Source organism: Pteronotus mesoamericanus, unplaced genomic scaffold (genome assembly GCF_021234165.1).
Source record: "Pteronotus mesoamericanus isolate MK-2021 breed Mesoamerican mustached bat unplaced genomic scaffold, CSHL_Meso_final contig_50, whole genome shotgun sequence".
Classification (NCBI taxonomy): Eukaryota; Metazoa; Chordata; class Mammalia; order Chiroptera; family Mormoopidae; genus Pteronotus; species Pteronotus mesoamericanus.
The window spans coordinates 27,302,170-27,324,164 of NW_026555186.1; the positions used below are offsets into that span (position 1 = coordinate 27,302,170).

General features: G+C 45.7%; 1 protein-coding gene across 2 annotated transcripts; it reads right to left on the reverse strand.

The window, feature by feature from the left end:
- Positions 1–233: 233 nt before the first annotated feature.
- ENC1 (ectodermal-neural cortex 1) lies at positions 234–10,250 on the reverse strand. Of its 2 annotated transcripts, none has more exons than XM_054578250.1 (3): positions 9,821–10,250; positions 4,325–6,139; positions 234–356 (listed from the first exon to the last, which is right to left on the reverse strand). In XM_054578250.1, the coding sequence occupies exon 2, from the start codon at positions 6,124–6,126 to the stop codon at positions 4,357–4,359; it is 1,770 nt and encodes a 589-aa protein (XP_054434225.1). In that variant the 5' UTR covers positions 6,127–6,139; positions 9,821–10,250; the 3' UTR covers positions 234–356; positions 4,325–4,356. The 2 variants fall into 2 exon arrangements, with proteins under 2 accessions (XP_054434225.1, XP_054434226.1); XM_054578251.1 differs by having other exon boundaries at positions 245–356; positions 4,336–6,139.
- Between the last annotated feature and the right edge of the window lie 11,745 nt (positions 10,251–21,995).

Genomic DNA, 21,995 nt, shown 5'->3' on the forward strand with positions numbered 1-21,995 from the left:
TGACAACCATTTCAAATTTTACACATAAATGGTGGAGCCCATGGAAATCAGACGCTGAATATGGTACAGCAAGGGAAAAGGCCCGGCTTTTCTCTCCCTTTGAGGGGCTGATTAACGCTGACATTAATCCACAATTACAAGACAAGGACTAGATCACAGGTTCATTCATTCATATTTAAACCATGTGCTACTTGCACTGAAAATCCCACCCCTCCCCCACCCCCTTCCTTCATGTCCAGTTAGAGCATTTACAAGGTGCCGCCGATTGTACAGTCCAAGTCTTGTAGCAACTTCTTTTCTTTTTTTCTTTCTCTTCATTAAACTTGGCCTCTCCAAAGCAGAAATCACTTCTTGAGCTAAAACAGAAGGAAAATATTTTTGTTAGTGGTCTCAAAAATCTTTAAAAAAATAAATAAAGTCAGGACCGAGCTGGTCAATATTGCTTCTACAGGTCTTAATTACATGTCCAGCAGGAACTGCGCAGACATGTGAAGTGCTCGTCTCAAATGCACACACAAGCGTGCGTGCAGATGGCTGGCCGACAGAAGCAATGGTATTCAAAGGAGGGTCTTCACTACTTTCTTAAACATATACGTTCAAATTCAAACCTATATGTCTAGGTGCTGTTATCAGTTCCATTTCGGCCTCCGACAGGCGAAATTCCTCTCGGGGTTAAACAGAGCCACTTGAAGCAATCACCAGAGAGTCAAGAAAGATTCCTGTGCAAATCTTCCTGGGCCCAGTGGCCATAACGGATTCCAAATTCAATTTATTCACCATATAGACGGCAGACGTATTAATCCTCTTATTTAAATCCATCTCTGCTATTCATTATGGAGAAAGCAGTCTCGCCTCTTTTCATATGACAAGATACCAGGCCTCAACAGCCCAAGGCTGGAGTTTATTCCCAAAGTTCATCAGTCCACACTTGGGAGACACCAGCTATGGTATGCAGTGTTATTACCTACAGAATCTACCAACGTCAGGTGTCAATATAAATTCAAGGCGCCATAGCCACAAAGTCTGCCCTTTTCACGGGAGCTGGCATTTCCTCACACTACCCACCCTTGCCATTCATTTAGGTCCCATCTGATACAGGGAAATTTTGCATACGGCTTGTCTTCCAAATGCTCGCCATCATGGAGCGCATTTCCAGCCCTGGTAGGAATCTGTACCCCCAGTGCTACACCTGTACAGACTAAGGGAATTCAGCAGGGGCCACTCAGTATTTGCCATGAATTTTTCTCACTTTTGTGTGTTTAGAAGTCTGATTCATTTCATTAGCTGTTTCTTTTGGCTGTTTCCTCACAGTGGGTCAAGGCTGCACCACATTCCTCAGACTACGGTGTCATCCTCTTCCCCCCACCTCCTTGTAACCTATACATCGACGTTAGGCCAAAAGAATCTATCTTGTAATAATAAAAAATTTCAAGATGTTGCATACTTGGAGGTGGGGTGCGGGGAGGGCCAACCAAAAGAAAATAAAAACTCTAAAAAGGTAATAAATGAAGCAAATCAAAATCTAAATCCTGTCAGGTTATGGCCACACAGCACCATGAAAATGCAGACTAATCAAAAGTAGTTTCCTTTTTGTCCCTCCCACCTGTTGACAGAGCAGCAGGAGTCAGTTAAAATCTCCTTGATGGATGAGCTTTCAGACCAGAGCAAATTTTTTGTTAACACTGTACTCATTCCTTTAGCCCCTCCATTTGAAGAGGGGAGAGATGTCCCAAAAGTACTTCCAGTTTAGGACTGATAGCTACACAGCACCTTTTTTACATCACTCCCTCCAGCGTAAGTGTTTTAACACTATCTGTGTGCAGCAAACGTGAGCAATTTAAACCGACATCCTCCCTGTGGGAAACGGCAACAGTGGCTTTGATCGGGCCCATGCTGCCCCTTAGAAAGGAGACCCAGGCCCTGTCAAATTTCACTGTTATATGCTCAACTCTGGCAGGGAGCACCAAGGGTGGGGTGGATGTTGTTTCACCTAGACTTAAAACTAATGCATTTGCTCCATTTCCATGGGACCAGAAGTGTGTGATGAGGTTCAAACATTCAGGATAGGATGAACTCAATTGTTTGCCAACATACTCCGGGCTGAGAAATGAGGCACCAAAAATGAAGCAGAAACATAGCAAGAAGATAACAGTCAAAGAAACCTCATTTTCCCACCACATACAAAGCTAATTCCATTGCAAGCTAAGGTTGAAATTGAAGAGAGGAAACCTAATACTACTAAACACTGAATACATGCCAGGGTATTTTCACCACGTGCTTTTATCCTCCCTCATTTATCAATTTACCCAAGTCTGAACTGGGACAGACCTTAGGGAAAGCATCATCTAGCAAAGGAACAAAGTCTAGAAAGGTCCGGACTCCGGCTTAGAATCAGAACTGGAATGAATGCACGTGTGATCTATCTTTCTGCCTCAACTTCCTTACCTTGCTCCAAGGATGCCAACCACTCTACCAGTTACCATTTTGAAGTACCGCCACCACGAGCAACTTTTAGATGGCTTTCCTATGCAAATAGAGTCAGTTCTGGACGAACACCCAACTTAGGGTGCTGTTAATTGATGCTTTACCCTAGGAGGTTCTTTAAACCAGCTTTAGAGATGAGTCATGCATTCATATCACAAATGAAATAACCACTTTCAGAGCATTTGTTTATTCAGGATTACTGAGTTGCCAGCAAGGCTGCAAAAACCAGTTTGGTGTGGGACGCTGTGAGCCAAGTTGCTCCCCAGAGGAGGCTTCTGACTGTTCCTGCGCCTTTGAAGGAGTTTCATTCCGAGGAAACATTCTATTACTAAGGACTCTACTAACTGGAATAGGCTGGAGGAGATAGCTGCAGAAATGAAATGAACAGAAAGATTAAGTGTGGAAGTGAGGCCAGTTTTCACGGTTGTTTTTTCAAACGAGCTCTGAGAAATGAGGAAAGAAAAGACAAATAAGTCAAAATCCCACTTTGCTTAGCTTGCAATGACCCCTAATTTCTTTTTTTTCCTTTTGAAAGTTCCCTTCGAAGGTGTGAAACATACTATGGAAAACGGAGCCAAAAATTTCCAAATAAGGAGATCGTTTTCACTGTAGTTCCTCCAAAGCACAGTTTTAATTTTATTCTGTCATTAGTAATGTTATAAGTCCACGAATCACCACAACAAAGCAGCACACTCCGCGTGCTCCGTGCTGCATTTGGATATGCTGAAGTGATTCGGGGGCCAATCCTGAGAATGCTTAACAGCAGCAAAGCGGCCATTAGCTTTGCGAACACTGAACTGCATGAACTTGGCTTATTAATTATTTGAGCCAAGAGTATTATATACTCTTAAGTACACAAGACAACCATTATGTACTCTGATAATATGACACAGAAACACAACTTTTGTTCGCCCTGACAATAGGGTCAGCCTGTCTGATTAACTCTGAAAAGCTGCTGTAAGCACATGGCTCGGTGTATCCACACATCAGACAAAGTTATACAACACAGGTGCAACCTTTTACAAGGACAGAGCTAAATTTTCCTCTAAAGCTAGTAAGCTTGCAAAAAAAATAAGCTGATGAATAATTTTGGAGAAAATAACCTAGAAATAAATTAGAACAATTTCTTCATTCCATACTTCATCCCAGAAAGGATATGTGGAAACTAAATTTGAATATCAACAAATATCTCCTGCAGTAACACCAACATGAACTTCAAGTTTATTAAGTGGCAGTTCAGCATGATGTTCAAGTGTACACGCTGGAGCCAGACTGCCTGGGTGGCTTTCTTGACCAATTCTCCAGCCTACTAGCTCTATGACCTTGGGCAATTTAACCTGTGTTTTTATCCATAAAGTGCTTGCTCTAGTAATAATAACTCACAAGGCTGTTGTTACATGAAACGATCCATGTAAACACACAGCCCAGCTCCAGACACACAGTGAAGGCTCCCTAAATACTAGTTGGCATTACTAACATAGGTCAGGGGTTCTCAACCTGGTGTGCATTAGAACGCTGGAAAATTTTCTAAAACGGCCAATTCCTGGGCCCCACCCAGACCAAATGAAACCAAGTCTCTGGGCTGGGCAGTTTTTGCAAAGCTCTTTGGGAGATTTTGTGGCTCAGTTAAAGGCTTAGAACCACTGGCTTATGTACGTTGTAGTGGGGGGCAGGGGGCAGTTGTGGTCAATACACAAGTTCTGGGGTACAAGTTCTTTTATTTTTGCAGTTTTTGTAGCACTTCTACAGGATAAGCTCTATGGACCGTGCCTCACTCCGCATACAAATTCACACAGCTGGCTTAATTATATGCATACTTACAGCTAAACTGACTTCTTACCTCATCCTCACCTTCTTTAAGATGTGCTGCATTTAAGAAGGCAGGTGTTTCCAGGTGCTGACAAACGCAGTTGGTATCAGCGAGTATGGGACTGTAGTTATGCTGTTCCACGCATCTAATGTTGGATCGTAGCAGTCCAAAGTTTTGCATCGCTGAATGCCAAAGTATCCTCCCACCACGTAGAGTTTGTTTCCGGAGGCCACAGCATGACAGCTCATGCGCTTTGCGGTCACGTCTCCCACCTTGGTCCACTGGTAAGTCTCACTGTTGAATTTATAAGCAGAGCAAGCAGAGAACTCTGTATCTCCCCCCATAATAAAAATCTGGTTACCCAGCACAGCTGCTGCTGTGTAACGCCAGGGCTGGGGACAGGTGGCCGGTACCGTCCACCTGTTCTCACATTGATCGTAACACTGAACCTTGGGGAGCTTGTCATGACTGACACTGGTACCTCCGAAAGCAAACAGCTTGAGCTTGGCACTCACCACTGCAGCGTTGCTCACGCCTTCTCGCAGTGGCGCCACCATGGTCCATTTGTTGGTTACGGGGTCATAATGTTCTACTTGCTTCAGCGAGACTGAGGGGGAGGCAGGGAGGCAGCCAGTTGCGGCTGTGTGCCCCCCGACCACATACAGGCAGTGCTTCAGTTCAGCAGAGCCATGGCCAAACCTGGCCACCAGCATGGGGGCGGCTTTGGACCACTCCTCATGCAGTGTATCATAAACCCAGACATCTTTCGAGACTCCATTTTCCGACCCCCGGCCCCCCGTAATGTACACTTTGCAGCCAATGGCACACGCACTGAACTCTTTCCTCGGGCTGGGGATGTCGGCCTTGGGAATGATTTCTTTGGCCTTCTGGTCTACCAGATACAGTTTGTCACACATGAAAGTCTGCCCTCCCAAGAGGAAGAGGGCATGGCCGGTTTTCCGAGGCCGGGCGCAGAGGCTGGTTACCACACCATCATTCTGCAGGATTTTCAGCTTGCATCTGATGGCCTCTTCCACAATTTCCTTGCTCTTTCTCTGCTTGGTGATGAGTTCCTCCATGGCCACATTCTCCATGAGATAGATGGCTGGCAGGAGAGCCAGCCTCACCGTCTGCAATAGCTCCGGGAGGTAGCAATAGCGCTTCTTCAGGTCGTAGCTGATCCAGTTAATTGCAGACTCGTACACGAGCCTTTCATCTTCTGTCTCCAGCTCTTCACTGGACAAGAGCTGCACTACCATGTCCTGGGGCAGCTGGAGAAAATCTTCATTCTTCCTGATGGTTTGGAAATTGCTGAGACACATTCTCCAGGAGAGTTCATACAGCTTGGTGCACTGGTGCGCATCAGACAGCAGCAGCATGCCCAGGCAGTTGGTGGGATGCAGGTTCTTTTCTAGGAATTCTGCACAGGCATCCCGGATGTCTTGAAACTCCAGCATGTCGCCAGCTTCCAGGAGCGATTCTGCATTTTCTTCATTGATGATGACCCGAGAGGAGTATGCATAGTCAAGAAGCAACTCCAAGACTTCGGGGTGGATGGAGTTGTCGAAGTTAACTTCACTATCCTGGCTCTCTTTCAGGCCACCACTGAACATGGCTTCGAAGTAGCGGCTGCATGCAGCCAGCACTGCCCGGTGACAAGGGAAGGTCCTGTTTCCGGCATGGAGAAGGACATCGGTGAAGAGGCGCTGCTGGCGTAGAAGGTTCAGGTGAGTAAGAACGCTGTCAGCATAGGAAGACTTGTGAAACAGGTAGATGTTAATAGAGCCGCTGCTGGCCCTGGACTTGCGGTTCTCGTGCACACTGACTGACATTTTGTTTCCACTCCTAAAACAAAAACAAAAAACAAAAAACAAAAAACAAAAACAAAACCATTGAGCAGGGTGCTCCTGATGTGTAAGACAGCAGAACAAAGCAGCAATCCTTTAGGACAGTGAGGACAGAACATTTTTCTGTTAGCTCTGCTGCCTACTATTCTGAATAATGAATGGCCATTCCTGTACAAAGTCAGAGACAACTACCTATAAGGAGAAGCATTTGTGGTCATACTGTTTGAACTATTTGAACTATACACTGCTTAGAAAAAAAAAAAAAATCCCTGCTTGAAAGCAGGTTCATCTTGGAAAACCTGATTGCCAACTTTCAGGATATTGAAGTCCTTGAGAATGTACGTCAGCACAAGCCAGGAGGAGCGAGGTACCATTCTCACAGCTCCCTGTCCTTGTCCAGCTGATTCACTGCAGGCCACTGAAAACGCCAGGCCTCCAGCTCTCGTAACGCCAGGATAGGCACCAGCTTTAATGCCCTATGCAATATAAAGCCATGTGTAAAACAAATACCTACTAATTAATTCCATTAAGAATGCCTTTGGTAAGATCTGGTCTCCCCACAATATACAATAAATGAGAAATGTAACATTAAAATCACAGGCTTAGGCAACTTCTCTAATGATAGGAGCCTTATTTGAACGGTACAGATCATTTCTAACCAGACAGCTCTACCACTCCAGAGACTTAAAAGAGGCCCAATAGAAACATTACTATATTGATCAGCAGGCTTAGGTGAAAACATAGAATGGATTCTGACCACAATCACCACCCTTCTCTCCTGCTGGACAGATTCCAAAATGAGGATCCGGGCACATAAAAGGGAGACTATTTGGAGTAGCATACTTATGAATGCTGCTTTTCTGTTCTTCCTGCTTTTATCAATTCTTGGAAAACCAGTTGCAAGAACAAAGAATCTATCCACCCCTCTCTTTTGACTAGATAGTACACCACCAGGACTGTTCTTGTGTACCTGCTAATGTTGGTCTGCGTACAGAGAGTTCAAGATGCAAATATTATCTAAACCAAAAAATACACACACACATGGGTATGTATACGTGTGTGTTGTGTGTGTATTTTGCCAACCATCATTAATTTAGAGCCATCCTAGAATTCATTTGCTGACTGAAGTGTTTTTCTCCTCAGTATCTAAATTGAAATCATAGCAGAATCTAATGCTATCTTTGGCTTTCCTCAGTAAGTAATTTGTAGGCTAAAGATATAGGAAATCCCTTTAATGTATCTTCAAAAATTGAATAACATGCAAAAAAAGAAAAAAAACCTACCTCTCTTTTACTTCAAAGGAATAAAAGCTTCAAGCACCTGCCTGTCAAAGGATTCCTAAGGAAGCTGTTTACCCCAGAAGAGTAAATTGGGTGGTTACAGTATCTATTCCAAAGTCAAAACAGTCAGTCCTTATAGCACAGCTGAAACAGATGGCCTGCGTGTATCCTTCAACCATTCAGATATTTATTTTCAACTTATATCCCAGGAATTATTAATAAATGCAAATGAGTAACTTACCACAGATTCATGGGCTGGATACTAAATTGCACTTCCCGGACCAGCTGTGTCACAGAAAACAAAAGCAGGTGCCTAACTTGCCTTTTACACACAGGCTACATACCACGAGGTGATGCAACTTGTTTTCCTTTATTTTTGGAATGTAACTTTTAATTATGAGTAAACATGGGTTAGTGGAAGAAAATAGGCAACAAAGTTCCAGGCTCTGGTGTTACAAAGACTTTACAAACATCCATTAGTCTCCCAGATATAACAAATGGTGAGGAGCCAAGCTTCATCTCCACCTGAAGCTAAGCCTCTACAAGTCTAGTCTTTTCTTTTATTAAATGGGTGCTCAATGGTGCTCAATGCTGTGGAGAACAACAGGTATGATCCTATGTGAATGCAACTAGGTTTCCAATGTATTAAAACATATATTAGCATCACTGATACTATAGTTGTCATTTGATTTAGTAGATTCCATCTGAAGCACTTTGAGGAAGGTTTTAAGCTTGAACCTCAAAAGACAATTTAAATACCTAAAAAAAATCCAAATGAATAGCTACACCTTTTTTTTTTTTTTTTTTAAGCTAATGCTTCCAAAGCAACCTCAAAAGGTGCCTCCTTTCAGGCTAAGAGCTAAGAGCAAATGCAGCTCTTGCTGAAGAATGAGGGACCTGCACAAGGTGTATAAGCACAATAAGCACATTAAGCAGGAATCCCAGGAGCCCAGAACAAGTTTCCCTAAGCATTAAGACAGCTGGTGGTGTCAAACGGGACTCACGACCAGATCTACACTTAAGAAAACTTGAGACCTGAGGACCTAGGATCTGCATCTCTATGCATCCTGCATTGATGTGCCTGTATTTTCCAGGTTGGCCCATCAAGCCAGAAGGAAAAACCTAGCCTGTTACCTTGGATAACATCCAGATGGAGAAGCATGTCACAGTCAAAAGTCAACATTCTTGCAGCAATATTTGATTAAAATAAAAGGTGTACTTGAAGACCCACGGGAAAAGTTGCTTTCTGGTTTAGAATTATGCAAACATCAAAATATCAGCAGAAATCATTTACACAGTCACTAAGCACACCTTCAACATAAAATGAATCATCCTTCTGGCATTTTTTAAGCCCCCAGAGGAATATCTGCATGCCAAGTAAGTGTCCAAAAAATGCACACATATACTTAACCTGCATCTACAAAGAAGATGAGAAAAGGGCTGCTATTACCCTGAACATCAAAAGGGCTTCTAGTTACAGTAACTTCAGTTCACTTAAAGCTCCTTACCCAGGCCTTCTGCCTCCAATTCTGTGTGTCCCAATCACTGTCTCTTTAGGTTTTTCACCTGATCTCAAAAAAAAAATCAAAGGAGAAACTAAGCAAATTTTCTGGAGTATTTTGTGTTATTGGTAACAGTGATGCAACACTATCAAGATCTTGTTAACACGAAAGGCAATTCACCATGCAGCCCCCTAAAACACTTGGAACGCTCTTTTAACACGCTGGCCGAGGCTTTCAGGGCGACCCGAAATTACTAGCCTAACGAGTTCAATGGTTCATCTGCACCCCGCCCAGCAATTCTTGTCCTTTGAAACTAATAATGTTATACTAAAGACCAAATACTGTACTTGCATGAGAAGAAACTAACTTTTCAGGAAAAAAATTCCGGTTTTCATTCATTTCCTACAGACATTTTGCAAGAGCGAACGCGCCCTCAAGAGGGGTGTCCGCGCGTGGCCCCAGTGTTCCCTGTGCCCAGCAGCGTGCAACGAGGGCCACTAACCCGGCGCACTCGGCCCTGGAGACTGCGAAGTACAAGGCAGCGGGAAATCCGCCCTCCCCCCCCCCCCCGCCCCCGCCCCCGCCAGGGAAGCACTGCTTTCCGCAGAAGGAGAGCCATCGCACCCGGGCCCTGTTCCTCGATCCCCCAGCAGCTCACCCAGGCGCTGCGCCGCCGAGAGGAGGCCCCTCCGGCGATGCTTGGCTCCGGCTTCCCCTGGAGGGCAGCGGAGAATACTGAGGTCTCCGTCCCAACAACAGCTCCCCATCTCCGCCTAAGCATGAGCTCCGGATTGCGGGGCGCATGCATTCTCCTTCGTGAACATACCCCCGCCAGCCAAGTGTGCCCTGAAACCCGCAGCGCCCGCAACAGGTCCGGGGGCCATGGGGGAAACTTACAGCAGTGGCGACTGTCTTCAGTGCACAACTAGCTAAGTTCTCGCCTCGGTCACTGGGCGGGGAGGCGACGAAGCAGACGTCTCAGTCCTCGGGAGCAGTAGCGACTGCCCGGGCGAAAGGAGTGCGCATGAGGCGCCGGCCGTGGAGAGGACCGCGCCGCGGGTGCTGGATCGGGCCGGCTACCACGGGCGGCTCGCCTCGGCCTCACGATCCCCACACCGCAGACTCTGTCCGCGACTGGCGGAGAGTCTCCCGGAGCGAGTCTCGGGAGGGGACAGTGAGCCTGCGGCTACAGGCGCCGCAGAAGGAGGCGGGCTGTTTGCACACTCAGGGGAGGGAGCTAGAAAGCGCCTTGCGCGCCGGCGGCCGCCTGGCGTCTGGACTCGGTCTCCGCACCGCCACCGCCGCGCCGCCTCTCTGGCTGCCCGAGCAGTCTGCGCCCGGCCGCGGTGCGCCGGACTATAAGTGGGGCGGTGCGCGGGGAGGGAGGGGAAGAGGGAGGGTGCGTATGCGGAGAGTGACACCAGGAGAGGGAGGGAGGAAGCGCTAGGAGGCAGCCCGTGGAAGAGAAGAAGGAGAGAGCTGCAGAAGAGCGTGTGTCGGGGGAGTTAATCGAGAGAGGAAGCGGGGGAGGGGGCTGTGGAGAGTGGAGACAGACAAAGCGGACGCGCTATCTCGGCCATTAGTGAGCAGCTGCAATCCTTGGGGACCGCCAATGAAATAAGTTTTCCCAGGTCGGAGTGTCTGAGCCGCTCTGGCCCAGCCCGTTTAATGGACAGCCCCGGAGCCGAGGGACGCTTGGCAGGGGAGTGCGGCCCTGGGTTGTGCGTTTCGCTCTGCTGGAGCCCACGAGATACTCGAGAAAGGGGGGCGAGGAGCGCGCTGGGGGTCCTTGGCACCCGCCCTGGGCGCGCATAGCCTACGCAGGGTGGGACACCTGGAGGGAGACGGTGTTGAGAGAAGGGACATGAGTTTGGACGCTCTGGGGACACTGCAGGTTGGGCAAAGTCGCGCTGTAGAGTTTCTCGTTGGCAGGAGGGACACACAGACCTGAGCCCCAGGCGATCCCCGATGCCCGCCTGCCCTCGCTCCCTCCCCATGGTGGGTGTGGCAGCCACGGCCGGACTCTGCTCCACGCCGCCTGGAGCCGCAGCCCGCGCCGCTGCCCGGCGCTGTCCGGCTGGGCGCGCCCACGTGCTTTGCAGCCAATCGCTGAGGCCGCTTGATTCAAAGCGAACTGCTCAAAAGAGCCGCTACGCCGCCCCCTCTAGCTGGCGATAAAGCTTCCTTTGCCCTCTCAGAATGGACCCTTCCTGTCTTTTATCACGCAGTTGTGTGTGTTTGGAGTTCAGCAAAGAAATGGCCCGGCACACACAGGTCTGAAGCCCCGCGCGCCAGGAAAAAAGAAGGCGATTCGAAAAATAACCTCTCATGTCGATCACTATTTGCAAAACCCATTTTTGAGTTTTGTACCGTGGACTTGTCTTTCCACTGGGAGATAAAATCGTGTGTGTTCGTGTGTGTGTGTGTGTGTGTGTGTGTGTGTGTGTAAGGATTTGGAGTTAAATCTATGAACGCACTGTAGAGATAACCAGTCCACCCCACTAGTTTTACAGTAAGGTTAGGAAACGGAGGCCCGAGTAAATGTGAATTGTCCCACTCGAGATAACAGCCACTAAGCCCAGGCCCAGCCCTGCAGGGCTGGGATCCCCACGGCGTCTCCCAGCTTCCTTTCAAATGTTCCTCGCAGAAATGCCTTACACAGGCCGAGGAGGCTCAGCCTGGCGCCCCCAGAGTCCAGAGACTGCTGAAACCAAAACTGTCAGTTCTTCATTGTAATCCCACTTTTCTTTACCCGCGGTTTCTGCTGGTATTCGCGCTGAGAAACTTCGCTCCTCGCAAACAAAGAAAGACAGTGCCCTCTGAAGTCCTTTGTTAGCATTAAGTCGTCAGCCTCCCCGTGAGCCTTTACGAATCTGTTTCATATTTTACATTCCTACGCAGAGTCTCAGCTCGAGACTGCTTCACAAAGCCAGAGGCAGCAGGATCGGTTCACGGTAAGAACCGCGTGCAGCGATTGTGGAACGCGGCGCACAGACCCTGTTCCTGAAGGGTCTGTGGATAAAATCAGTGGAGACCAAAAGAGTAGAAACGCTGTAGACACCAGCGATCGGTGCTGAAAAAATGGGAGGTGGGAATGTGTAGCTATTGCGCATGTCTTTTAAAAGCATGCTTCTGTAGCCTGTGGCAAGGTTTGAGGGAGACTGATCAGGGTAGCCTCAAGGGGCCTGGTAAAAGTGCTTTTTTGTCTGTTTGTCTAGGTGGTAAGTCAAAAGCTACCAAAGAAGACATCAAATGTTAATGCCTTCTTTGGGGGGAAATATTCTGTTTAAATTAAGAGAGTAACGCTTTCTCTCAGAAAGAAGTATTTCCTTCTACTACAGTCACTTATCAAATCTACCAGAACTTCACCTAGATGACCCTGCCTAGGAATAAAACCTGAACACAGCTCACATGGTCCGGTTTAGATTTAGTCAGAGGAGCCCCCTGAGGTAGGAACAGGCAAGTCTGTGTTGCCTCTTCGCCACCTGGAAACTACAGTGTCCTTAACCAAGGGGACAGCAAAGTTTATTTCTCTTCGGAAATAGCTATGCTGAGAAGCAGGGACGCACCAATGCCATTTCCCATATTTGCCCTGCCTAATGCTGCTACCTTTCTACGCTCCAAGAGAAAAGAAGGAAAAAATGCTGTAGCCTGGAGAATCTTGAAATGTGTTCAATGGCCATATACATTTGCTTCATCTGCCTCAAGGAGAGATAATCAAAATGAAGCAGGGAAAAGAAATTAGAGTAAATAGGTCACAAAATCGAAAAATATTTTCCTGCTGAAAGACACAGGAACTGAACTTGCATTTGGGGACAAAACGTGTGCTGCCCATGACCTCCTACAAGCCGTGCACCGGTTTGCTCGAACCAGTGTGTGAAAAGTTCTCAGCCTGTGTGCAGTTGCTAATGTTTGTTTCACAGCTGAAAGTGATTTGCAATTTAGCATATTTATGATCACAGAAACACACACTGTGTTTTCTCCAACATTTCTCAGCTAATCCTAAAGGCAATTCTTGTCACTTCACCCAAAGGAAGAAAAAATGAGCAAGTCTTGTATCTGTGCAGGAAGAACCCCCTGGACAGCCTGTGATCAAACTGGACAACAATAGACATAGTAGATATCTGAGTCACAAACAACTCAGGAAATGCTACAGACATCCGTGTTATTCAATGGACACCACCTCACTCAAGCTGTTAGGCCAGTCCTGCATGCCCCTGGGAGCGGGTCTTTGGCTCTGCCTTGTGACACCAAACCAAGGCCTCATTTTTAATGCTATTAAGAAGCTGTGCCCACGACTTTGGCCTTGTTATCTCCCTTAGCAACATTATTTTGTTAGGCTGCAAAATAAGCAGCATGGGGTTAAATGTATTAGCTGCCTTCAAACCTAATTTATCTTCATTCCTTCCTAATTTACACTCGGGCTGAATTAATGAGAATGATTTAATTAACATGGTGTGACCATGGTACCAGGGACAGACAGTGGGCTAAGCAGCTGCCATCCTGCCTCCAGAGGTCCCCTGAAACCCCACCCAGATTGCAGACATGTTCCCTGCCAGTCTTCCAAAAGGGTCCTCTTTGTTCTTCCATCTACTTCCTGAATCTGTCCAAGGAAGATGCTCGGCCTTCCTTCCTTGCATTTTTTGTGAGGTGGGCTTCACGGCTGTGGCCTGTGGAGTCAGTGTGGCAGAGAGGCCAACGGCCCGCCAGAGGTCTGTGTTCTCCTCCCTCATGGTCGGGTTCATGCTGGAAAGTGGACACCCAACCAGAGGTGACATCCTCCTGGCTGCATATATGTACTGGGATCAACACCTGCGGAAGGAAAGGGAGGGAAGCAGGATGGGCAGAAGGAGGCGCAAAGCTGGGACCAGTCCCATTCATGTGGGAAGGACCCTTAGGGTTGTCTCCAGGGAAGGTGAGGCCAGGTTTCTTGGGCAGCATTACCAGCCTCCGAATGCAGGCTGCCCGGGAAAGGGGCAAGTCCTTGGAGACAGCAGCAGTCTTCCAGGGGCAGTTCTAAAGAGGGCAGACAGCTGTCTCCTCCTGCCAGCTCCCTGGAAGGTGGGGGAAGAAGCCTTTTGTTCTCACGGGGCACAGCTGTAGGGGCTAAATGAGGTACCCGCTTTGACACCTCACCCTAACACAGATGCACTAACCTGGGAACATGAGACCTCTGTTCCTATTGGCAATCCCCTAGCTTTCAAAAAGAGGGACACACACACACACACAGATAAGGAAAGGGTAAGGTAGTCAATACAAGGAGTTCTCAGCATTGTTTAAGTTATTTTTGTCTTTGAGACAAACAAGAAAGCTTAACTGATAGCTTTCCAAGTTCCAGTTGCCACCTTCTGCATTTATGCCCTTTTTACTGTACTTGAGTTAAACATCTGTTATGATAAACCTTGAGAGCATTCTTAAAACTGTACCCAAATTGGCTTGATCAGATTTAAAATTTTCAGTTACTTCCTACACTCATTATATGTACTTTATGAATTTAATTGGACTATGGTATGACTTTTAAATTTCAAATTTCAATTCTTCACTGCTGATAGAGTATACAATGGCCTTCTCCACTATGGCTTTTAATGGAATGTTTTGTGTGAAAGTGTATGTGTGTCCTTCCATTGCTAAGCACCTCTATTCAGGGTTGTTAGAGCTGGAAACGTCATTCTTCCTTTGAGACTCTGACACCTTATACAGCCCCAAGTGACACTGCAAGGGGTAGACAGCTTACTGGCTGCTTGCGGAACTGTAGAGGGACACACTTTGTCACTTTTCCTTGGTGACTATTTACTCTATAAAGCCCGGCCATTGGTAAATCAAACAGTTTAGGCTGCTTATGTTATCCCTACCTCAGAGCCCCTCGAGACAATGATCTTCTGCCTGTTGTAATTATAGATTTTAGAGTCAGGATTTTAAAGCAGCATGTATTACTTTCCCTCTGATTACAAAAGCAATGCATAGTGCAAATTTGTGATAAATAAAAATGTAAAAAAAAAAAAATTAACTATAAGCCCACTACTTGAAAGGACACTTAGCTTTTAAATTCTAGTCTCCGTGTCCACATAGTATTTTTATTTTTAGCATTTAAATGGTTAAGTGCAGAGTCTCTAGAACCAAGCCAGAATTCCCACTTTTACATTTACTAGCAGGGTGTTTGGGAGCAGGTATTGTAATATCTTAGTGCCTTAGTTTCCCAGTTTGTAATATGAGACAATGACAGTTCCAGGCTCAGAGGATTGCTTTGCATATTAAATAAACTAGAACACAGAGCAGTGCTCAGCTTGTGGTAAGTTCTGTATAATGTTTGCTTTTATGATTCTTTAATAAACTAAGGAGAATGGTCCTAGAACCCTGTAACTATTTCCTAGTAACTCTCCTAAATAAAAGTGACTTGAATCCTTTTCAAAACTCCCATTTCCAGTCCTGACTAGTGTGGCTCAGTGGGTTGGATGTCATCCTGTAAACTGAAAGGTCACTGGTTCAATTCCCAGTCAGGGCATATGCCTGGGTTGCAGGCCAGGTCCCCGGTTGGGGACGTGCGAGAGGCAACCAATCAATGTTTTGCTTGCACATCCACATGGACATTTCTCTTCCTCTCTTTTTCCCTCTCTCTAAAAATTAAAACTAATAATTAAAAAATAAAATAATAATAAAAAAAGTTCCCATTTCCATATCTGCCCAGTAGCCCTGGGTTAAGGGACATTTCCCACCCTGAATGAATTCACACTCTCGGAGCGTGTATTTGAGACTCTGTTCTTCTTGGACACCCAGGAACCTGGCAGCTTGTGCAATAACAGCTCAAATTCATGGGATTTGCCTTTGTCCCCTGCCTCTCATTGATACTGTCTCCATGTTTTGTACTGAGGCCATCAGTCTTCAGTTGGTGATGGAGAAAGGACTCTTTGCTCTCCTTTTAAGAAATCACACACTTAAAAAAGAAGGCTGCCCACCGAGACAGAGCATCCGTCAACACAGGCCTGCCTGTTCCCTGCCCTGATGTCCTGAACGGCGCACTTGGTAAAAGCTCCCGTCCCCCAGGGTCACATCAGGCCTCCATGGGGTTTGGCCTTTTACAGCCCAGTGGCACCTTAAACCATCCCTCCCATATTTTCCATACTCTTTCGAGTGCCTGGAGGCTCCTGGATCTAAACTCTTAATTTGTTCTAAGTAATTACATTAAAGAATTGACCGTTGTTCCGAGCAGTGAAAATGAAGGTTTTGTTTGGCCTATATGCTTTGCTTCCAGGGCAAGATGCCAAGGCTCTGAGCATGTCTGGGCATGAAGAAGGGACCAGAAGAAGGGACCTTTGTGGTCCAAGAGCTTGTACCTTTGAATGAATATTAAAAGGATTTTATGACGCTCTGCAAGCACAGACTTCCCTCACAGCATGCAGTTCAGCTTCGACGGGGGTCTGGAAGCTGTGAGTTAATGTTACCAGAATAAAGAGAGAACGAAAAAGGAGAGAGGGGTGCTGATGCATGCGCATTGTCTTAAAGTTCACAGGACTGTTTCTCTTCGTCATTCTGAAAATACAGCATGAGCAGGGATACACTCACATACACAAGCGTTTGCAAACTTCCCTTAGCTTTCATGAGTAACTCTAGAAAAGATTTACTATAAGATCCCAAATGAAGTTGGAAGGCTTGCTATTTTTTTATCTGAGGATATGTGGGACTATTTAGGAGGAAATGGTAACATTTTAAAAATTGTATATATTTAAATAGTTATAAATCAGTTTTTATATCCATAATTATCTGAGAAGTTGTGGTTTATATTCACTTAGCCAATCAATTGATCATTTATCCAGCAAACGTTTCCTTATCAGTTCCATATTAATCCTTGGTGCTGGGGTTATTCCCCAGTTCCAGTAGGGTTTTTCCAGCCTTTCACTGTGATTTTACAATGTGCAGGCTTGGCTCGCCATCAGCATACATGTACTTGCATTTTGTATGTGTCTCCTTCCAACTCTGAAACCATGGAAAGAAATGATATATAAAGAAACTTGAGAGGAATGAGGAGAAAAAGAACATAAACATAGGAGAAAAAAAGAAAAAAAAAGAGCTCAATGACTGTCACTCTTTTTAGACTGTTAGTCTAGAAGGGAACCGCGAGAATGCACGCCTCCTGTGTTGTCAAATGGGCTTCTTCAATTGCCATTTTTCACCCAAGGATTACAAATGAAGCCATTATTGCCTTATTAAAAACTAGCCTGTTAAAATGGTCAAGTGGCTCACGGTGGCACTGGCCAAGAAGGGAGAAGGCAAAGCTCACAAGTAGAAAGAAGGAGGTGGTGAGAGTCAACATTGGACCCTCCTTCCTCTTCACAAAGACTTGAGTTTTGCCACTCTGCGAGGAAACGTCCCAGGGTTCTCAGCCACTGTGTGTCTTTCCTGGGTCACTTCTGATGCCCAAAACCAACAGAAACACTCTAATATTTCAGGCAGTGGTGTTCTGGGCAGATCCTTGATCAACTTCATCAGAATGCGTTTTTCTCTGTCTCACTTGCATATTTCAAAATTTCATACACGATTTTGCATAATGTAAAAAAAATATAAAACGTGTTGTCTCAGTATCTTATGTACATGTCCTGCTGCAGACAAAAGGTTTTCTTGTTTGTTTTGTTCTGTTTATTTTACTCGCTGGTCATTAAAAAAATGGAACTGCCATCCTCAACAAAGCCAGAGATGGGACACTGGAGCACAGGACAGAGATGCAGGGTTACACCCGCCACAGTGCAGAATTTGGGTGAAGCAACAGTGCCCTCCTGTGGTTACAACAAGAACCAGTTACAGAAGAATCTGACAAAATGCGAGATGATTAAGTCTAGAGATCTACTCTGTACAGCCTAGCGCCCAGTTAACAATGCTCTACTGTGCGCTTAAAAATTTGCTGTGATACCCCTGGCTGGCGTGGCTCAGTGGATTGAGTGGCGGCCTACAAACCGAAAGGTTGTCAGTTCTATTCCCAGTCAGGGCACATGCCTGGGTTGGGGGCCCTGCCCCTAGCTGGGGGCATATGACAGGTAACTGATTGATCTCTTACACATTGATGTTTCTCTCAGTCTCTTTCTTCCTCCCTTTTCCTCTCAATCGATCGATCGATCGATCGATGGATATACAGATGATAGAGTCTTTAAAAAATTTGCCATGGCAGTAGGTCATATGCTTATCACAATAATAATAATAATAAAGAGAAAACTTAGAGATGATGGATATGTCTATGGCATAGATTGTGGTGATGGTTTCCCAGGTATATAATTACCCCCAAACTCATAAATCATATACATAAAATCTGTCCAGATTTTTGCATGTCAATCATGCATCAATAAAGTGGTTTCTTTTTTAAGTAAAAAGGTAAAAAAAAAATCCAACATATTGAAAAAAGTGAACATGGTGTGTAGCCCCCTGAGAAGTCTTTAGAGCAGTTATATACCCCTTAAGGTTATGTCTCAAATGAGCAATGTCAAGTGTAATGGGGGGGTCTGGCCAGACTGCAGCAGTGTGATACAATCCCTGTGCTCCACGGATGGCGCGCAGAGGGCCCAGCTGCACCACCTGTCTCCTGGGCACAGATCGGGCGACCCTAACCGGCCAGGCCAGCGCCATGCCTCATCTGCACACAATGCTAATACAAGTTGTCCTCAAGAGCTGCTGGACAGAAACCCATTTGTCCACCAGGATGGTCTTGGAGCTAATAAAAATGACTAGAATCCTTAACGTTTATTTAGTTTTATCATGTGCTAAACACTACATATGCCCATTTCATTTAATCCTCACACCAACCCTAAAAGGCTCAAGGTGCCATTGGGTGAAGGCAGAATCCCAAGTGGTTTTTATTTCACTGGAGTTGAGATCCTAACCACTGACATACATGGCCTCCTCTTTTCCTGATTGGCGAGGGCCTGTTTCTTCGTCCCCTGGAATGCCAGCTTCGGGCACCTGACTCATATGCAGTGACTTTACAAGAGGAAAAGAAGAAATGAATTGCTTGGTTTACTTTGCTTAATGTCGACAGGTCTGATAAAAGTGTGACAAATGAGAAGCTAGGATTAACTAAAATTAAAATTTTTTTAAAATCCATTTTTATCCTTTAACCATAGTTGATTAAATGTTTTACCAGATTGTTCTTTCATTCTGGTACATTATACCCACTAGAGATTGGTGCATCAATTCACAAGCAAAGTAATGCCTTAATCAAATTGCTCTTTTAAAATTAGTTGAGACATAGTTTCTTATATGTGGAACGAAGCACTGTTTCTCCAGCTGTGATTAAATTCCAAATACTGAGAGTTGCACCTTCCACCTGAGAACACGCCTGGAGTCCGAGGGTCTGGGGAGGGCTTTGTGTGTCCTCCAGGAAGGATTTGCAGGGAAAATACAGTGAAAAGTAAAGGAAGCATTTAACTTCTTGCCTGTATCCAGGAACTGTGACATTATAGTTAAAAACCTGAGATATGAAGATGCTGCTGAAGTTTGAAATCTTTATAACAGTTGTCCCTCAGTATCTGTGGGGGGTTGGTAGCAGGGCCCTCTGCGGACACCAAATTGAGGCTCAAGTCCCTTATATAAAATGGCATAGCATTTGCATATAACCTATGCATATCCTCCTGTATACTTTAAATCATCTCTGGAAAATGACTTCAATTTTCTAGAAGTCATCTTACTAGAATGATGAATAAAACATCTTTCCTATACCAACCTGAAGGGAAGATGCTAAAGACAAGGAGCAGGGCACTGCTGCCTTTCCTCTTGTTCTTCTGTGCTGTTTGACTGTACATGCATGCACATTAACTACTTTGATTAGTGATAGAGATTTTTAAAAGTCAACTACAAACAATTTCAAAAAATTAAGAGAATCAAGATGGCAGAGGAGTGAGTGGAAGTCACACTGACGTCCTTCCAAGGACCAACCTGGAATTACAACTAAATTGTGGAGAAATCACCTGGAACAAACAACTGAACAGTAGTGAGAGAGGAGCCTTATAACCTTGCAGACAGAAGAATCGGCTTTAGCGCAACCTAACTGGTAAGGAGTGTGGTAGAGACTTGAGAAGGCAGGTGGGGTGCCCACGGGTGGCAGCACCAGAAGGATATTGAAACGGCCAGTTGGATCCCCCTGAGAAGAGCAGGGTCTAAACCAAAAGTGGGGATCTCCAGCCTGCAGCACCAGAGCCCAAAAAGTACACAGAAAACAGCCAACTGTGAAAAACAGCAGGGTTGCTCTCTGCCAGAGACAGGCAGCTGGAGACGCAAAGAACCAATTAAAGGACCAACACATAAATTTTTATTTGCAGCCACTTACCCTGGTCTCTGGCAAAGGCGGGCACAGAGTGGGCGAGAGACTCCTGAGGAGAGACTGGGGAAGGAGGCTTTAAAGAGAGAACTAAGAGACTGGCTGACAGGATCTCGGTGCTGACTCATCCCCACGCAGCAGCAGCCATCTTGCTCAAGCAGAGACTACTCCCCCTGAGCGGCAGCAGCATCAGAGAACCCAATAGCCCGGCCCCCAGGGGAGATTCCACCCCACCCTGTGCCATTTAAGCCACCTGCTGAGTGCAGGGTGACAGTTGTAGATAGTAGATCCCTGGAAAAAGGGGGCACAGAGAGGTCTGGAGACAGTTGAGGAGAGACTGGGGATGGAGGCTTTTTGGAGAGAATGGAGAGAGTAGCCAGCGGGATCCCAGTGCTGACTCCTCCCCCATACGGCAGCAGCAGGAGAGGACTCAATCACCCCGCCCCCAGGAGGGACTCCGCCCCGCCCTGAGTTGTTTAAGACAGACTGCTGAGTGCAGAGTGACTAGATTAACAGCTGGAGGAAACAGCCACAGACAGTAGATTCCTGGGAGACTCGAACAGTCTGCTTAAGGTCAGACAGGGACAACGTCTGACATCATCAGAGGCAGATCCAGAAAGTAAAAACAGCGGTCTCCTACCATAGAAGTTCACACCACAAAGTCAGGAGATCAAGACAGATAAACTTAAGAAGCAGAAGCAAAAAAGAAGTCTCACCACTAATGGGAAGACAAAGAAACACCCCCCCCCCCCATTCAAAGGGAAAGGAGGAATCCCCAGAAAGAGAAATAAATGAAATAGAGACAAGTAAACTATCAGATATTGAATTCCAAACAGTGGTTCTAAGGAAGCTCAATGAGCTCAGTGAGCTCAGAGAGAATTACCAAAAACTACAGGGAAACTACGAAGAACTTACTGCAAACTATATCAGCATGAAAAAGGACATAGGAACTATTAATAAGAGACAAGAGGAAATGAAGAATACAATTTCTGAATTGAAGAACACAGTAGAAGGAATCAGAAGCAGGCTCGATAAAGACAAGGGTCGAATCAGCGAGCTGGAAGATAAGATAGAAAAAAGCTCCCAAGGAAGCAAGAAAATGAAAAAAGACTCAAACAGAATGAAGAGGCATTTAGGGAAATGCAGGACAACCTGAAATGTAATAATACCCATATAATAGGGATACCAGAAGGAGGAGAGGATGAGGAAGGCATAGAGAACCTGTTTGAAAAAGTAATGATGGAGGAGAGAAAAAAATCACACAAGTCCAGGAAGCACAGAGGGTCCCATTCAAGAGGAACACAATGAGGCCCACTCCATGACACATCATCATTAAAATGGCAAATATCAAAGACAAACAGAGTATCCGAAAGGCAGCAAGGGAGAGAGATAGTAACATATAAGGGAGCCCCGATATGGCTAGTAGCTGACTTCTCAACAGAAACACTGCAAGACAAAAGGAAGTGGCGAGAAATATTCCAAGTCATGAAAAGCAAAGGCCTGCAACCAAGACTGCTCAACCCAGCAAAGGCTCTCAATTAAAATAGAAGACAAAATGAGGAGTTTCCCAGACAAAAGAAGGCTGAAAGAATACACCTCCACCAAACCAGCATTGCAAAATATGCTAAAGGGACTGCTTTAAGATGAAGAAAAAGAGTCTATGAATATCCAGTTCCTTTGACAGTTGCCAAAACTTGCTATTACCAATATTTTTTAATACGTATTAATCTGATTGTGACAATGATGTGTTATTTTAATTGTTCCTTTATTATCTGC

Excerpts from the sequence above, each read along its gene's own strand:
- ENC1 (XM_054578250.1), bottom strand. The coding sequence starts at position 6,126 with ATGTCAGTCAGTGTGCACGAGAACCGCAAGTCCAGGGCCAGCAGCGGC.